Raw genomic sequence first — 18,755 nt, forward strand, 5'->3', positions numbered from 1 at the left:
ATAGCATCAATTTATCAACACTCTATGGGTATATTTAATCTGGAAACCAACACTCTTCCAGGAGAAAAAGAAAAGTGAACAGAAGTTCCAGCTGATTTTATGGCAGAGCTTAATATACTCAGGAAAGGCTTCAAATGGCACTTGGATACTAAGACACTTTCTTGCCAGTCCCACGTCTCTAGGTGAGTGCTTTGCCCTCACACACTTGCATCATTACTGGTCTTCTTAAGGGCTGAAGTCATGATGGAGTAAGACAATAAACTGGAAATGCAGATTGAACTTTTATTAACCATAATTAAAATTATCATCAAGATGGGCTAAAGGTAAGATCATCTTCCAAAATTTAATTTGCAAGGCCATTTATTGAGGAAGTATTTTTAAATACAGTTCATCTAGCATTTACATAGCTCTTCATATCAGAGTGACAGCAAACTTCATAAGCAAGGCAAATTCAGAAGCTGCAGCTGTGTTCTGCTGTCTCATGATTTTTTTGTTTAAAGAGACTTTGCAGCTTTCAAATCAGCCACCACTTTCCCCAGTTTGGGAATGGCCAGTAAGAGCCCTGTTCCCACCACTGCTATGTGTTACCTGGAAGGGCTCAAACCTGAGCACCTCCAGCACAGCAACCCCAATCCAGCTGATGGTGAACTGCTCCAGCTTGTCCAGAGGAACACCTCAAAATTAATCAAACCCTTTATTCCACAAACCAAATCCTTCTGTGTTCCTATTCCTCAGCCCAGGCACAATTGGACTTCTTTTAAGTTACAGAAAATAAGCAGCATCCAAATGCTCTCACACGTTTTCCTCAACAAATGACTTGCCTGCCTGCACTTCCCTGCACATTGAGGCCAGCCAAGCAATCCATGTCCCCTGGGGAGGCAGCAGGCAGCTGCTGCCATGAGCCCTGAGCAGGCTGAAAGCTTTGGGTTAGGGATGGCAGCAAAAGGAGCCAGGCTCGCAGTCTTGCAGTGTTTACAGCACTGACACTGCTTTGAAGAGGAGTAAGAATGAAATAGTGTTGGACTACTTTGCCAGACAGCAGCAGAAAGCTGCTCTGGTAACCCCGGGCTCTCGGTCAGGGGCCGGAGGAGCAGCTCCAATTCCCCCTCACTCCCCTGGGACTCCAGGGCTTGGAGGAGCTACAGAGACATACATACAGCTCAACCAAAAAATGACCCCTCTCAAATGTCTCATGATCTAATGCAAAGTATCAGCAGCTGCCCAAAAATATTCTTCAGTGTATATAAGTCGATTAAGAAGAACACTCCTCCCCGGAGCTGCACAGGTGCAACCCAGTGCTTTGACAGCTCGTGCTCCATTTTCAATATAGCCCTGTTGCCCCCATTTTTTGCTCTTCAGACTCTGTTCACACCACCCCGCTACGATTCAATGGGTCCCTACGACTCCACACAGTGAAAAAGCACATTTCAACTATGCAGTGACAGCCCTGAGCGCTGCACGGCTGCAGAGGTGCCACCCTGACTGAGGGGCTGTTCCTGAATCACCTTAATTCCTTTCTCCCCTCACATTGCCCCAGATTATCTGCTGCAGAGGACACCCTGGAGGCAACACCACTGTGCTGGCCACGAACAGGTATCTGGCAACCTGCCTATCAGCAATTTTCCCCCTCGGTGACAGATGCGGCTGCGGGCACAGGCAGGGTTGCCATGGCAGCCCATCCATCACAGCCAGCGCCGCTGGGACCGTGCCAGCGGGCCCTGCCCCGGGTGGGCTCTGCCCTGGGTGGGCTCTGCCCTGGGTGGGTTCTGCCCTGGGCTGCTGCCAGCCACTCTTCAGCCCCCACATCTGCACACCCCCCTCTGCCTGCTGCCCATGCCTGGCAGGGCTTCTCCAACCATGGTCTCAGTGCACCGTGGACGGCAAGGGCAGATGACAAGTGCGTGGCTGAGTGGCACCTCCATGCTCTTGTGCATGTGCACAGGGTGTTAATGGATGGGGATCAAGCAGAGCGCCTGCAGTTTTCAGCAGTCCTCAGGGCAGGGCAGAGGTCCTTCAGGATGGGGTCACCTCCCCAGTCCAGCTCACATTTCTTAATGAACGCCCCATCTCTCACCACTCAAAACAACCCCATCTCAAAATATCTCAGAACTGCACAGCCTGGTATCCCACAGCTTAGCTCTGAGATGAGCAAGGGGAATTTAATGAGTCTAACTCCAAGAAGCAGCAGTTAGCTGATTAACTGGGTCCTCACAATTTCCCCAGTTTCTGCAGCTTACCCTTGCTCTGTCCCCTTCCTCCAGAGGTGCCCCCAGGCAGGACCCCCTTGTCTCAGCTACAGATGGGCACAATCACCCTTGAAGGTCCACAGCACACCAGAAAGCAACGTTACCCAACATAGCAATAAACCTACCTCCTATTTTTTTACTTCTTTTAAAATGTTCCATAAAGGTTATCCCTATGAGTTTCACTTCCTTTTTTTCCCCCTAATGTATCAGATTTGGAATGCATCTGCTAAAATACCCTTCACGCAGCATTTTATTCCAGGAAAACTGGATTCTTTAGTAACCTCCTCTTTCAGGGCGAGTGGCTGCTGTGGAAAGGAGCAGCAGCACCGACAGACCTGCCCGGCAGAAGCGATGACAATACTTCATGTTGGAAGCCTGCCACGTTTCTGAGAGATCTTAATCTCCACTGAAAGAGTTCCCTATTTTTTATTTCCGTATCAGCCTCCTGGATGTCGATAAAAAGAATTACTTGGGCATTATCAGAAACCGTTTTATTTCAACAAAGGGCCAATGAAAAATAAACAAGCCTTTATCTGTGCAGCAGGACTGATAGAGTTCGAGGGAGTCCTAATTCAATCAGATCCCAAAACAACAGCTATTTAACACAGCAGCACCAGCACACCTCTCCTCCACAGCTGGGGAGCTTTCTCTGGAATACCTCCACAAGACCCAGCACTGGGTATAGACTTAAAAAGCCCCTCACACCTTGGTGCAGGAAAAGCAGCTTTTGCACAATTTTTTTTACTAACCCATTAGAGAAGCCACAAAACTAAGAGGAGAGGTTGGGGTCTGGAAGGGAATTTAGATTATCTAGTCTGCCTTTCCCAGGGGGCAAGAACAAGCAGCACAGCTGGCTGATGAACACCTTCTCCCCTTGCACGATTGGGTGATCCACAGGGAAAACCCCAGGTTCTCCTTCAGACTTGGGGCACCTGAGGGTGATACAGCACGTACAGCCTCCTCTGCTGTGTCATGATGATGGGGATCGATGAAAGCACCATAGAATCACAGAATCATAGAATATCCTGAGTTGGAAGGGACCCACAAGGACCATGAAGTCTAACTCCTGGCACTGCACAGGAAAACCCCAAGAATCCCACCATTTGCCAGAGAGTGTTGTCCAAACGTTCCTTGAACTCTGCCAGGCTTGGTGCTGTGACCACTTCCTGAGGAGCCTGTTCAGTGCCCAACCACCCTCTGGATGAAGAACCTTTTCCTAATATCCAACCTCAACCTCCCCTGATACAGCTTTGGGACGCTACTCTTAATGCCATACCTCTTGATCCAAGGAGTTCTCTACTGAGCTTTTCTTTTTGGAAGCTGGGGCTGTTCCACATAGGCAATTTAAAAAACATTATTTTATTAACACTTGTGTAAGCCAAGAGCCCTTTGTACTGAAGCTGGAGAAAACAATAAAACAATAAAAACAATAAAACAATAAAAAACAAACAAACCCTGTTCTCTGGTCAGAGCACACAAACCCCAGACCCAAGCAGTGTAAAGGCATTGAGCAGAGTCCAGCTCTGGGAGGGCTCCTCTCATTATTGAGGGCTTTGGCACACAGATGGTGGGTTTTTCCCCCCAGGCACTCCTGCAGTACAAGGGGAAATGTTATGGGCTGCTTTATTTTTTTTTCTTCTTTTTTTTTAAAATTATTATAAACCAGCTAAAGCCAAATGGAATTTCACAGGATGAAAAAGCATTTCTCAGCCTGACAGCTCTCTCCTTGCTGAATCCTAGGCCAGCCGCAAGGAACGTGTTCCCACCAAAAATAACCTGAACACCCAAGCAAGAAAAGTCCCCAGAGTCCAAGATCCTAAGTCTTCCCAATAATTCATTGTACCAGAAAGTCTTGGGGAACAAAATGGTACAGAAGTCCATCAATTCAATTTCTGTCCTGGAAGGAATGTCCTCTGAACCCCTACAGTTCCCACCAGATGCTCTGGCAAGTGGATGCAGGGGCAAACAGCTGAAGTCACTGAGTGTTTTGCTAAAATAAAGCCTGTATTGCAGAGAAACTACAGGAAAGAGCATCTCCATGGTCTCCCAGATGAACCATGGATATTTGCTACCCCTGAAAAATTATGCTTCAGCAACCTTACTCAGGCACAGAAAAGCTCTGGAAACCACCCATGGGTAACAGAGAACTGACTGGATTTACAAGACTGTGAGGAAATAAGTGCTATCTAGACCATAGGACAACATCCAGGTCATTGTATTTAGGATCACTCCAACACAGCTTTATCTTCAACACTGCCCCAAGGAAAGTAGGGTCCCAAACTGCTGCTCAGATGCCCATGGGCACTGCAGGCTGTTGCTCCAGAGACTCCGGCCAGCACAGCCAAGCTCAGAACACAGCACAATTAACTTTAATTAATTTTTCATTCCTGGGAAGCCCCGATCTGCAGTGCCACTGCCCTGCCCTGCGAGCACCAGCTGCCAGCAAGGGGTGGGCTCTGATGCTCAAGCTCTCTCTGGAGATAAGACAGCAGCAGATTTAAACTCTATCCTCCATGGTCTGGGAATGCCGAATTAATAACTGGGAAGCCACTGACAAGGGAAGCAGTGGGAGGAGGCAGTCAAGGATTTAGGGAGACACAAAGCAGCTTTTGCTGCCCTTCAGCAACATAAGGCACCTCCACTGAAATGGCTGAACAGCCACAGACCTCCCAGCCCTCCCCTCACCGTCCCCCTCCTCTTTATTCACCTGCACTGGCTCTGTGAAATATGAAGCACAAGAGGCAGCGCTGAGAGCTGGCAGGAATCACGTGTACCCAGCATTCCCCCCAACCTACGTCTTCCCAGCAACTCTCCCGGCTCCCTCCAACTGGTTTTTTTGATGCATTTATTTTCATAGGATGGAATAATTTTCAACTGAATGTTGTAACAAAGACAATGCTAATGACACCTCAGAATAAAAAGGGTTTTATCATCGCTCTGCAAAGGTTTTATGGCAAAATGGAGAAGCGTTTTGCAGTTCAGCAAGAGCCTTTTCAAAGCCACAGCTTCAAAAAAGATGGATGCAAAGTAAGGCTTTTTGTGCAAGACAGGTGCTGTTAAGTGGACAACAGGGAGTAAATAATTTCTGTCAAATGCAAGTTTTTTTAAAGAAAAGAATGCAACTTACCCAGAGCTGATCATCCATTCCTGGTGGGTTCTTTTTAATAAAAGCACCATAATAAGTAGCAATATTTCGGTGGTGAGAATACTTCTTCAGCATGTTAATTTCTTGTTTGATCTCTTCCTCTTCATCCTGGGATGAGGTGAAAAGAAAAGAAAAATAAAACCAGAGGCATTAAGAGACAGCATTACACAAGCTCTCAGTTCTCTTTGTACATGGGTGAACTTCCAAGCACCCCACTCCTGACCGATCTTTTTCAAGCTTCTTTGCACCATTTTTTTACAGTCACTTTTTGCAGCAGAGCCCTGAGAGCTGGACTGAAGACTAATAGATTGCTGCTTGAGCCAAAAGCTAAGGAGAAAACATGTGCTTTGCCACATTCCCTGTCACATTTTTGAACCCTGAATGGGACAGATCTTCAGGAGGTGTGGAAACCAGCTTATTTCCTAAGAGTTCAGATCAGGTCATCTCCTCCAGAGCAGGATCCCAAGAGGATCTCCAGAACAGGGCAGCAGTCCTCTCTCATGGGTCAGTGACCAACTATCCCTGTGTGCTGCTCCAAACTTTGCAGCAGGGAGAGCCCCAGGAAGTCCCAAACAGCTGGGTATGTAAAGGTATAAGAACCCACCAAGGGGCTGGGCAAGCAAAGTAAGGTCTGTCTGGGAATCAAATCCTCACTTGGAGATGTGCTCTCCATCCAGAGGTGCACCAGTGCCAGACTTTGACAACACAGCCAAATCCCATGTTTTCAGCAGTCTAGACATTCCTCCATCTTTTTAAACTAATTTCTTTACAATTCATATCATAATTAACACCAGTCTCATATTGCCCTGAGGCTCAACCATGCCTGCATTACCCCAGCGATGCTCCCAGACACACCAGAGCCCCAGGATGGTTTTGTAGAAACCACTGCATGGCAGAAGTGCTCCTGTGCTGTGCATCCCAGCCCTCCAGCTCATTGCTCCTGACCACCCTGGAAGCAGCACATGGCCTTCGGGGACACCAGGTGTTGCTGGTGGTGCGGTGGCACCACACAGGGAACAGGCAGGTGCTGCCTGTCCACAAACTCTGTCAGACTAACTGAGTCCTGGTGACAACCACCATTCCCGTGGGCTCTCTCAGCCCTTCTCCATCCTGTCTGCAGAACAGCAATAGCTGAAGCAGCTGAGCCAGAGGAGCCGCACCAATACCTGTTTGGATGTCCCACCTCTTTGCTCTCATGACCATCAAATGTGCCCTGGTTGTATTTTAAGTTGACCGAATTCCAGCCTGCTACAGTTCCACAGGCAGCAGTTAGAACCTTGATGTCAATGAGCTTTATTGTAAAGGACCAGAAGGGCTGTTCATTCTCTATTCTCCTTTATTCCTCTCATCTCCCTCACCTGCTTCATCCTGACCTCAGACTTCCAAATGGGCAAAGGCCAAGACACCCCGTGGAACAGCGCAGCTTCTCGAGGAGCCATGCCCCCTGACCAGGTGTCACATAACTCAGACAGAAACACATCTTTTTTCCCCACAGAAAGTGATTTAGTGGCTCCGCTCTTCTAAGAGGATTCAGGGAACAGCAGTGAGGATGAGGATAGGAGGAACAAATGCAAAACGTATCCAGGTGGAGCTTGTATAAACAACCTCCTGTTTTATTTTCAGTAAGAACACGGAGGGTATAAGCACCACAGAAGATGAGGAATGGGCCCAAACGTTACAAGGAAAACCTGGGGACTATTCTGGAAGACCTTTATCCCCTCTCTTCTTCAAGCAGTCAACACAACTTTGCTTGTTTTCATTTGTCCAGGAAACCAGGGGATAGAACACATAGTTTATCACGCCACAGAGGTGGGTTTTTTTAATTGAAGCCCCTTGCAACAACAACAACAAAACAGCAGCTGGATGCTCAACAGTGCTGGGAGCATGGAGCAGCACTCAGGGTAAAATTCCACTAACACTCTGAGCACTACTAGCTGGCTCTTCAGTCATCCCCCACCTCATGCCTGGTTCTCTAGGAAAAATGGAGACAAGCCACAGGAACATGTGGTCTAAGGTTTTATCTTGAGTCCCTCCTTAAGTTGAAGAACTCAAAATGGGGGGAAAAACCCCCTCTAGAGCATCAGAGATGGGGATGGCAACTGAGGGCACGTCTGCATCTGCATGGCCATGCTTGGTGTCTCCAGCCCAACCTCCTGCTCCAAGCAGGGCTACAGCCAGCAATCACCACCAACAAATCCAGCAAGGGAGGGAAGAAAATGGAATTATCATAGCCAGCTGCTGCACCTACTCCAACCCAAAAATGAACAAAACCCACAGGCCAGGCTTTGCTGCCACGCTTTGCCTCCATCAATCGATTCTGTTACATCCATCGCTGGAAGTAGGTCATGCAGCAAACAGCAGGACCAGCCCCCGGAAAATTAATCCAAACTCTTAATTCAGAGATAGTGGCTGCCCAAACCGATGAAGTGCTGTAATTTGAGGGCCTCTATGCTTGCAATCTTCCCTGAGAGATAATTAGCAAGAGCGAAAATGAGTTACACAAAGCATCACTGTCAGGAGCCTTTAGGGGTTTAGTGCAAGGCACGTGGTCAGGATGAGACACTGGCTGGGAGCTCACTGAACACACAATCATAGAATGGTTTGGGTTGGAAGGGACCTTAAAGGACAACTGGTTCCAATTCCCCTGCCACGGACAGGAACACCTTCCACTCCATCAGGTTGCTCAGAGCTCCATCCAACCTGGGCTTTACTCTCCCAAAGCTGCAGAAGGCCATAGTTGGGATGGCCACACCAGTTCTGTTCTCTGTTGACTTCTGAAAGACACACTGTCATCAGGGACATCCAGGAAAAACAGGTGGGATGGAAGGCCTGGATCAAATGAAGCAGCAGCAGCACTGAAACTGGTGTGTGTCAAGAGGAGGTGAAGAACTGAGTTTGGGTTTTCACCAGCAGCCTTTGCACTGAGCCTGGACCAGGTGCCAAACATGGCTGTAGGCACAGTGCAGGGACCAGCTTTAGAAATTACTCCAGAAGCAATTCTCCAGTGGCTGGAGAACATGGCTTTAGATCTGACTTCAGCACCAAAAGCTTTGAAGCACAATCAGTCCCTTACCACAGCACAGGTTTCCACTGTCTTCCCTGTGGTCACTGCCTGTCCTGCCCAAGCCTGGTCTTGCTCTGAACTAGTCTCCTCTGGCTAAAAGCAGCCTAAGGGGAATATAATTAAATATCCCAAAACCACATCCCATGCTAAAATCTCATTTTACTTTGACATTCAAGGTAAATAAATTTGAACCTTGGACATTCAGATGTGAAGCTCAGCTTTGAAAGGTAAAGTTTTAGGTCAGGGACACCAATTTAAAGATGTGGATGAAATTACTATTGGGCAGGATCAAGATTTCAGGTACTTTCCTCCAACATCTTTGCTTGGAAGTGATGATATTTTAAAACCACTGAATTAAGTGTGTATTCAAATTTAAGCCCATGTTTGGCCTCAAAGTAGTATTTTCATTTCTCAGCTTAAATTCATTCTAACATCAGACTTCATCCCATGGGAATCTTGCTGCTATTTATGCCATGGGTTTATGTTTGGTGGGTCTGCCTATTCCCCGAGAGCCTGCTTCCCACGGGAATGAGATAAATGGCACTTGTAGATACTGCAAGTAAACAGGAACAAATCTCACTCACATTTACAGACTCGTTTCCACACATCATTTCACCTGTTAGCACCAAAAATAACCTGGATGGAGGTCCCACAGATATTAATACCACACCATAACATCTAAGGTATTTCAAAACATACTCTCAAGGCCAGCTGCCTGCTTTCACAGCAAGTCATTTCTGTGTGTGCTGAGCTCCCAAAAGCTAATTCAAAATTAAAGTGGGTAGATTGTGATCCTAAATTTTGAAATGTGTTATTCCAGTACAAAAAAAAGAAAAGACAAAACACAACAAAACATATTCTTACTCCCAAGCCTGACACTGTTTCTGTAGGCAGGAACTTTGGGAGGTAGAGTACTCCACTCAGAAAAAAATTATTCAAGAAAAAGCATCCTCAGGTCACCTTCCTAAATTCCTTCCAACACCTGTTGAGGTTTTTAGGGATAATAGCAACTTCACTCTATTTTTCTTTTGTGGCCACTGGGAAGTGGTGAAACCATTCTTTCCCCTAAATTTAATAATTTGTAAATTCTTGGTTCTCTTAATCTGATGCAAGTTTCAAAAGAGCCACATTTATGAGATCAGGGTGGTACATTTTGTTTCTCTTTATCAGTAGGATGCACAGGACTTATTTAACTTGCCTAATGAAGTTATTCATAACAATACTTTTACATAGTTTTGGTGAACAAAAGGCTCTTTAGTGAAAAACATGGATGCAGAGAAACTGAAATGTGTTTATGAATACACGATCCTGTTGCTACTTTTGTCAAGGGCGTGTGTGATAGGAAGAGGGGGAATGGCTTCAAACTGACAAAGGACAGGGTTAGACTGGATATAAGGAAGAAATTCTTCCCTGTGAGGATGGTGGTGCACTGGTGTAGGTTGCCCAGAGAAGCTGTGGCTGCTCCATCCCTGGAAGTGTTCAAGGCCAGGTTGGATGGGGCTCTGAGCAACTTGGTCTTGTAAAAGCTGTCCCTGCCCATGGCAGGGGGTTGGAACTGTGTGGTCTTTAAGGTCCCTATGATTTTCTTCAGATTTTATTAAGGCATTTAAAAGAGCCACTGTTGGAATCGGATGTTGTTGTGTTTCAGCATAAAACTACCTAATCTCCAAAACTCTTGCAGACTTATTTTTCTCTCACATATTCATTAAAACCAAAACATCTTAGTGGCACATATCACATTAACACAAAGGGGATTTACTTCCCAGGAACACCAGTCTTCCACCAACCCCCACATGTTATCCCACCCCATCCCCTTGACCCCCATATATCTGTAATTTAAGGATGCAGAAGGTGAGGATACGTTACCCCGGTGACGTCCATAACCTTAATAGCAGCAAGCTGGCCTGTTTTAACATGACGACCCTGCAAAAGAAAAGGGAGAAGTTTGTTTGGTTTTGCTCAGTGACAATATTTTCCTTGCAGTGAACAATATCCTTAAACAATCTCCTTGTCTTGGTAGCATTTGTTTTTGTTTTTGTTTTTTTTTTAATTTTTTAAGAGCATCTTCACAGCAGCCATGATGGGAAAGCAATTCCCTCCCCTTCCTCCTGCCATTACAATTAATTAGTACAGGGCCTTCAATGCTGTATTTTCCTGGCAAACAAGTGCTGGAAATATCCTTTAATGCTCAGCCATGCAAAAAAAACCCAGCTTGGGGCCTCTCCTGAGCACAGAGCATGACTCGGCTGGAAATGGGCTGCTGGAGCCGTGATGATGGGAATGTGCTGGCACTGCCTTCGGTCCACTCGTGTCCCAGTCCCGGCTCTCACGGATCTGGGGACACACCAGGGAGTCCTGGCCTGCGGGGTACCATATGCACTCTGACCAATAATTAATTTATTTTGGGAAAGTCCTGGTTAACAGGCTAGGGAGGATTTTAAAAGCAGATTTGCTTCTAGGCTGTGGAAGTGATCCCATCCTCAGTGCTGGCACAAGTAGGGAATGTGCATCTAAAGGAGATGATTGAGAACTAGCACAAGAACCGAAGCCCCTGGACAAATACTAGATCCTTTTTTTTACTGAAAAATTAGCAAATCACCGCAATGAACTGCTTGTTGCACAGTGCTCGACTACGTTAATCCTAATGGAAAAACGCCTGGAAGCGATACAGAAAATATAAGAGCTCCAACTATTGATGAGGTCTTAAAACTAACACAACTGCTATCAGGCAAGGCAATTCCCAGGCTTTCCTCCTCTCCCAAGCAGTGGATCACACATCATCATATCAAAATTGCTCATATCAAATCACACACACAAACACCCTTTGAGGGCATGCGCTCTGATTCCAAAGTGGGAAATCTGATGTTTCTCCTTCAGTAAAGCCAGCAAATGCTGATCCTGGCAGAAGAGCTGGGAGGCAAAGGGAAACATCCCTATTTCCCAGTCAGTCCTTACAATGGGAGCTGCCCAAGGCCCCATCATGTGAGATACAGTATGGAGGACACAGAGGGAGTGGCAGCTTCTGACCTACAGCTCTGATAATTAACACTCCAAGGACACAACAAGGACCAGAGGCAGAGAGGGGTCAAACTATAGCACCACAGAAACAGGGAAAAACAGGAGCTTTTCCTAAATTGCAGGCTCCTCCTGCCCCCCCACCAGTGTGCATGTTGATGAGCTGCGGTTTGTACGCAGGTGTCCCAGCCCTCCTGCAGGCTGGAGATGGTCTTCCACACCATCTTGCCTCCAGCAAGAGCCCCAAACTACCAGACACGGGAACCTCTCCCCAGTCCCTCAGGTTTCCAGGCATGGTACTGGGAAGCAAACCCATGCGCCAGCTGCGGAGCAAGGTGGCATCATCCTCTCCAAATTTATGACTTCACCAGGAAGCCAATTCACCCACCAGGGCTCCTCGCTCATTTATTAACAAAATTTATACGTCCTGAGCAACCGCATGTTCTAACAACGCAAAAAGAGCTTTATTTAAAATATGTGCAACATAAAAAGTAATAAAATCAGGCACAGCTCAGCAGCACCGGGCTGTGGATGAAGCATCCCCTGGATGTAGCCTTCGGGAAGGAGGGGCACATGGCTAGACACCATCTATTTAGACAGCTCAACCTGCAGAAACAAATCTTCCTGTTCCTAAATTCATCCTTGTTTGCTTGGCCAGGAAGACCCTGTGTGTTCCGACACTTTAACTAAAGCCAACAGAGCACCAGCAGGGAAAACACTCGGACACAACCATGGCGTGACATACCTGCCATGAAGTGGAGGAGAGAGGGGGAAGCAAGCTGGGGCATTGCAACCCCATGTGTTTGGTAGTTATACCCACCCTCCCCTGATGCATCACCACCTCATCTTGTATTTTAGGGATTGACCAGCCTTGCTGTGGTGAAGTGTTGCTCCCTCCCTTGGCACTGGCCAAGGGGAAGCAGAGCCCTGCATGCCCACAGCATCCTTCTCCCAGGGATCTGCAACCACCTTGTGAGCCACCCAGACATTTACAGATGATAGTAAGGACTTACTATCAAGTAAGCATTTACCAAAACAAAATAAACCACTTGGAAACATATGTTAATGTGAGCCATGAGGGACATTTAGTCACGCAAAAATCAGGCGAAGTAGAACCAATAAGTATTTAGCCTGGGATCTTCTAACAAAGGTTTGCTTTTTCTATAGTTTGTTCATGACAATGGATTACACAGTTTCCTCCTGGCAGATGAAGCCATCCAAGGAAACCACATCTCCTCACCATTCAACTGTCCCTTTTAATTCAACATACCTATTTCTCAGTTTTCAGACTCCCAGTGAAACCACCATAGATAGTTTAGAGAAACCAGCTGATTTTCACCCTACTGCAGGTATTTGTGGATTCACAATACAGATACAGACAGGCTGGAGAAAGACACTGAGAACTGGAAGTGTGAGATGTAATACAGGAGTTAAATCAGCATCTGACCTGTACCCATTAAAAGACGCCACGGTAGCAATAAACCCTTCTGCCACCGTGAGCAACCAACCACCTCCTGCACCTTGGCCACACAGACATAAATGCCCATGCCCAAAGGCTGGAATCAAGACAAGGAGCATCTGTGCCCCTGCACCCTCTCCAACGTATCCAGCTGGATTGGGCAGTGGAGCCATTTCCGCCAAAACCAAGGCAAGATGAAATTGTTAATTAATGAGCTGCAACTGCTAAGTTGTCCACTGTGAATCTGCACTGCTGTGAGGAGGCTACAAATGGGGACTGGGGTAGGAAGGCAAGAAAAACGGAAAAAGAACCCTGTTGTGATGCTTTAACCTCACGCATTTTCTCTACTCATCAAAATTCGTTGGCTTTTTCCTTTAAATCATTGCCACAGCAGGGCCCTCCACTACAAAACCACACAAGGACTAAGCCCTACTCCTGGGATCACCTCTATTCCTTCAACACCAAAGATGTGGGTCAAGACAGGCAAGAAGTATTGAAGTTCAACAGAAAATCTCTACTTTCTTAAACTTCCACCTTTTTGGTGCCCCATGCTTGGGAGCTAACCCTGGGGATGCCGGAGAGGGTGCAAAGCCTTCAGGAGGAGGGGACCCTTCCCAAGTAAGGAAGTCACTTCTGAGCCTACAGATCACACCACCACCAATGTTTTTAGAGGAAACTGGAGCTACTAAAGCATTTTCACGCTCTCCAGATTTGCTGTCAAGGTTCACTTGGATATAAACCCACATTTCAGCCTCAAGATTATTCAAGCATGGCCTTGAAAGCTGCCACAATTTTTAATTAAACACCCATCTGAGCATAAATTCATGCTCCTAATTACTCTCAAAATGTTATATCAACTATCACTAACTTGATAATGTCAAGTATTACGACTAATTTCTGCAAATGAAGCAGGCACCACGAGTTTTTTTCTTCAAAGGTTGTGGTCCTCACACTCCATAAAGTGTAATGGACCAGCACACGATGGGAACATTGGTAAAAGCTTTTAAACATCAATTGATGCATTCAGGCATAATATTTACTAAATAAATAGACCCTGGCCTCAATATCAGCCTTTGTACACAACAACTGCATGTCCTGGCCCAAAATTCAAGTCCACCTTTTAAGGACAGAAAGAGGATGATTGATTGTTGCTTTTTAAAATTTTGCTTGCACAAGCATGGATTTCACCTTTAAGTAAAAACTGCAATTTCAGTACCCAGAAATGTATCCCATCATATTTACTTAACTTCTGCTGTCGGCTCTTATTCACTCAACAAAATAGATGACCCACCACCTGCTGCAGCCAGTGGGACACAACCAGAATTGTCACTCTCTTGAGAAAGGCAGAGCAACATCTCTTACACCTCCCAGCCTGGACACGCAGCATCCACTGCCCCATGCACACACAAACCCCATAGCAGGCATCTAATGGAGCAACTATGTTGTAGGTCTGATACTTTAAAGCAAAACATTCGTGATCCAGCCATTCTGCACTGCCCTTAGTCATTCTGCATGTAAATATTAGTGTGATTAAGGTGCTCTTGCAAGGCACTGTTGAAATTTTGACGTGAATGGTCTTGCTGGGACCAGACCACAACCCTGCTGAGGAATACTCTGTCTCATACAGAAATCTCAGTGAACTGAGACAAGGAACAAAAAGTGTCATAAAAATCCAAATATTACCACTTTGGCAGGAGAGAAGCCTTCCAACTAAGTTTCTTCCATTGCATTTTTGCTGCAGTTGAAATACTGAGCTGGTGCCAGCAACCCAACAACAACCTTTTTTACTGTAACTCCTGGCTCCAAACAGCACATCCTCAACACCACCACCTCCAACATAAGAATTCTTCCTACAACACAAATGGCACAGGACACCAGAGATTCTGCCAGGTTAGAAATCACCAGTTCAGTTTTCTATGTTGACATGTATTTTTTGGTAACTGCTAACTATGACAAACTCTTTGCCCAGCCCTACTTCTGCACACACACCATCAAGGTGTTCACTGGTGAGTCTCATCTCCTCCATGCTCCATTTCTGCATCCAAGTCCTTCTGCAGCAAAGCTCTCCTGGGATGGGCCAGAATTTCACACAGGTCCATGGTCCAGATCCTGCCAGTTCCTTGTTTTCCTGCAGTTTGAGACAATTCAGGGTCTCAATCCAAGATTTTTAGCATGAAGGCACTTTAGCAGTACTGCACTGAAAACTGCATCCAACTTTTCCTGAGAGAAGGAACTTTGCCTTCCAAAGGGAGCTGTGAATCTGAACTGCCATCTTGCAGTACACATTAGACCATTTTATAGCACCTGGTGTGATTTGTTCTCAGCTTTTATAGAGTATAGGCACATTTATGTACTTGGTTTCCCACTGAAAACAATCTTGAGGGTGCCAAAATTCCCTTTCCAACTAGTTTGAGGGGCTAAAATACTTACTGATAGAAAAACCAGGCTTATTCTACTGTGAAAATTCAGCAGTTTCCAAAATAAGCTGTTTTATAAATTATGTACTCGAGCTTTGCACTTGGTTTACACATTTCTTCAAACATATCTGAAATAAATCCACGTCTCCGAGAAGGTAATTAAAACATCGGATACTCTGCGGAGCAGCCCAGTATAAGAAAAAGTGAGTCATATAACAGGATGGGAAAAATGTTTGTTTTAACAAAGAGTAACATATCTGTTTGATTAAAACAAGAGCCAACACGGGCCAAACCTTATTGTTGCTGCCTGCACTTAACCCCAGTACTGGGAGTGAGATTTCAAGCCAGTGGGGACTCAGGACAGCTCTGCAGATGGGACCAGGCCTTCACCCTGGCTGGGGATTCATCCCCTTCTCTCTGCCTTACTGCAGCCAAACTCCTGCCCTCTGCAGCCAGGTGAGGTTCCAGAGTTGCTCCTCTGCTCTCCTGAGCTCTCCCGCAGAACCTTGGTTGCTCACTTGAACATGGCTCTTTACCTCTGGCCAATCTGCTGACAGCCCTTGGGCTGCTTCTGGAGAGCAGACTGCCTTCACTGAGCAGGACAAGCACAAATTTCACTCATAGCCAATCCTCCCCTTACATCTGTCACCTTTTCCAAAGTTTTAAAAAGTAAAATCGTGGAAAACTTTCAAAAAAATTCAAAGAGAAACTAAACAAAGTGGATTTTTTTTCTTTTTGGTTCTCAGCTGGGCATTTTAATACTTCCAGTTGGATCGAACAACCAGAGCTTCCCCTCAGAAAAGCCTAAATCCTCTCCCACCACAGACAGCTCTCTAATTGCCCAAGCTCATGCTCTGTGCTGACCAAACAAAGCTGACCTCAGGACTGAAGTGTTTCTGTATCAATCAAGGTCTGATCAGGGCCAGGCAGCTGGAGAGCTGCAATTCCATTACTGAAGCTCCACAATAGGTCTGACGTTAAAGTAAAGAAGGCAGGATTATTAGATTAACAAACCAAATTGTTAAATTAGCATATTATTCATCTCCAGAAATAACAGGCACTATAGCATATAGATGAGCAAGGCTTTAATCTCATATTCCCTAATATATAAAGGAAAAACATCCCTTCACCAGTGCTTGTACTGGTTCCATCCCCTATCCCTACTGTAGTTCTAAGGAGGTTGGAGACACCCACCTCCAGCTCAGGAAGGATGGAGGTTTCCCTCTTCTATGGATAAAACCACCAGTATAAGAGGTCCTAAACCAGCATCAGAGATCCCAAAACCTTCCAGAAGTTTCTGTACATGGTTCCTCTAGATGTGGCTTGCAACCCTTCTAATTCCCACCCAGAGAAATCCACTGCTCCACACTCACAGCACGGACTGTGACAGATTTTATCCACAAGTGTTTGAAGATGCAGGTTTTGAAGAACTTTTCATGGTCACAGCAAACCCTGCGGCAGAGCAGATTTCAAGATATTTCTGCATCTGGCAGGGCTTTCCCAGAGCCACACATTGCTCTGGGAAAGGGAGGTCAAAGCCTCACCAAGAGCTGGTCTATGCTAGAAGATGAGTGGGCCAAGCACCACAGCATGGAGCAGAGAGAGATGGAGATCATCAACAGACAACAAATGCATCAAAAGCGGGTTCAAGGAGCATCCTACAGGAACCTGAAGCACCAAAGGACTAAGGAGAGAGATTCCTGACAAAGAGTAATGTATGTGTATACATATGTAAAGAAGGACACGCAGTGCCTTAGGCAGTAGGATTCAGTGCACCAGTGGGATGGAGGAGGAATGGGATGCTGCCACTTATCAATGGACCCCCTGCAGGCCCTCTGTGAGCTTTGCTCCTTGTCCCAGCACCCCCAGGTCCAACCTGACAGTTCCCAGCATGGGGCAATCCCCAGGCTCTTTGCCACAAGGAACATCCCAGCCCCTGCAGCCCCGCAGACCCTGGGTGCTCCTTCCCCTCCCTCACAGCCTGCCCTCCCTTTGCCCCAGCTCCTTGGTTTCTCTGCAAGTGCACATTTTTGCAGCTAAAAGGAGGCAGCACAGCCTGTTCCCAACAACATTAGTTCATGACAGCCATGTTATTACCACCCTTTAACACCCCCACTGTGCTTCTGTTTCACGTCGCTGCCTATTCAACACTGCAGTGTTCATAACTAAAATTAAATCTGCGTTTAGGAGACCCATAAGGCACCCTTTCACACAGGCCACGTCTCTGGTAGCAGCACCAGGTTGTTCCTTCCAGTGGGAAGCACTGAGCCATGGAGGGAACAGCACTGCCCACATGCACACAGTCATGGACCACACAGTCCTCTCAAGGGAGACACCTGGCTCCCGAGGGTGGCCCGAGGAAGACCCAGGCCAGGATATCCCACTGGCTGACACCTCCAGAGCCTTGGTGCCTGACAGGTGGCAGGGGGCCACCACAAACTTGGCCAGGTCTGGACTGCAGCAGGGAGCTTCACATCTGCAGAATGCCACGTAGATCCAGATTTCTGCGTCCTTTTGCCGTATGCAACCCACAGCCAACCATTTCTGCATGGTCCCAGGGGTATCTCGGTTTTACCATGGCTAGAACCACATAGTTTTCAGCTTTCAAACCCAAACTCCAGGATGAGCCCATCAGCTTCAGGGCACCAACTCCCATCACAGGTGAAGGTGGCTCTGTGCAGATACAGGAATGGGCATTCCAGAGCATTCCCTGAAATGAGTGGGGATGCTCATGACCTCAGACCATATGCTTCGGATGCAAGTGAGTCCAGGGCTCAGGGGCACCAGAAAGGTCTCCACCATGCAACGTGCTTTGGCAGCTGCTGCTATTTCTTCTGTACTCACAGAAAAACCAAATCCCTTCAAAACAGATTGCTCTTAATGCGCTCCCTGCTGCAGGGCAGACAGGGCTTAATGCCTGCAAAAACGTGTGCTGCTGCCTCCCATGGCAATTCAACCCAGAACACCGAGGCACTCAGGTACCCCTCAGCCTCCTCAGGCTTTTGGTACCTTATTTATCCATGCCACACATTAAACAGCTGCATTTCAGCATGTGAAGTGCCACCTGCTCTCTAAGTCATGCCCCAAATCAGTAAGTGTCTTGCAAACTACAGTTGACTTAAAAAAAAATGACCCTTACAGAAAAAACACAACACAGGCTGATGGAAATGTAGTTTCTGGAAACACCTCTTCAGTGCCATCTACTTGACTCCGGATCTAGTTTCATAGTAGCAAGATCCAATTTTGGAGGTGGCATGTAAAGTGCAAGGTGATTTTTAAACCAACAAACACTGGCGAGAACCCCCTCCCGTGAACCTGAGTGCTCAACACCCTCTCCAGCAGCAGGGACGAACAGCACTGGTGGCAGGAGACAACCACGGGGGAGCCAGGTAACACAGAGGCATCTGTT

At 46.7% G+C, this 18,755-nt stretch overlaps 1 protein-coding gene across 10 annotated transcripts in view; it reads right to left on the reverse strand.

Moving 5' to 3' along the window:
• Window positions 1-18,755, reverse strand: part of TNIK (TRAF2 and NCK interacting kinase) — a 153,141-nt gene that overhangs the window by 64,416 nt on the left and 69,970 nt on the right. For all 10 annotated transcript variants that reach the window (XM_032697640.1, XM_032697639.1, XM_032697636.1 and 7 more), the window contains exons 3-4: window positions 10,322-10,378; window positions 5,374-5,499 (exon numbers count right to left, since the gene is read on the reverse strand). In XM_032697640.1, the coding sequence (XP_032553531.1) occupies window positions 5,374-5,499; window positions 10,322-10,378 (183 nt within the window). The remainder of the gene's footprint in view (window positions 1-5,373; window positions 5,500-10,321; window positions 10,379-18,755) is intronic.

Source organism: Chiroxiphia lanceolata, chromosome 10 (genome assembly GCF_009829145.1).
Source record: "Chiroxiphia lanceolata isolate bChiLan1 chromosome 10, bChiLan1.pri, whole genome shotgun sequence".
Lineage (NCBI taxonomy): Eukaryota > Metazoa > Chordata > Aves > Passeriformes > Pipridae > Chiroxiphia > Chiroxiphia lanceolata.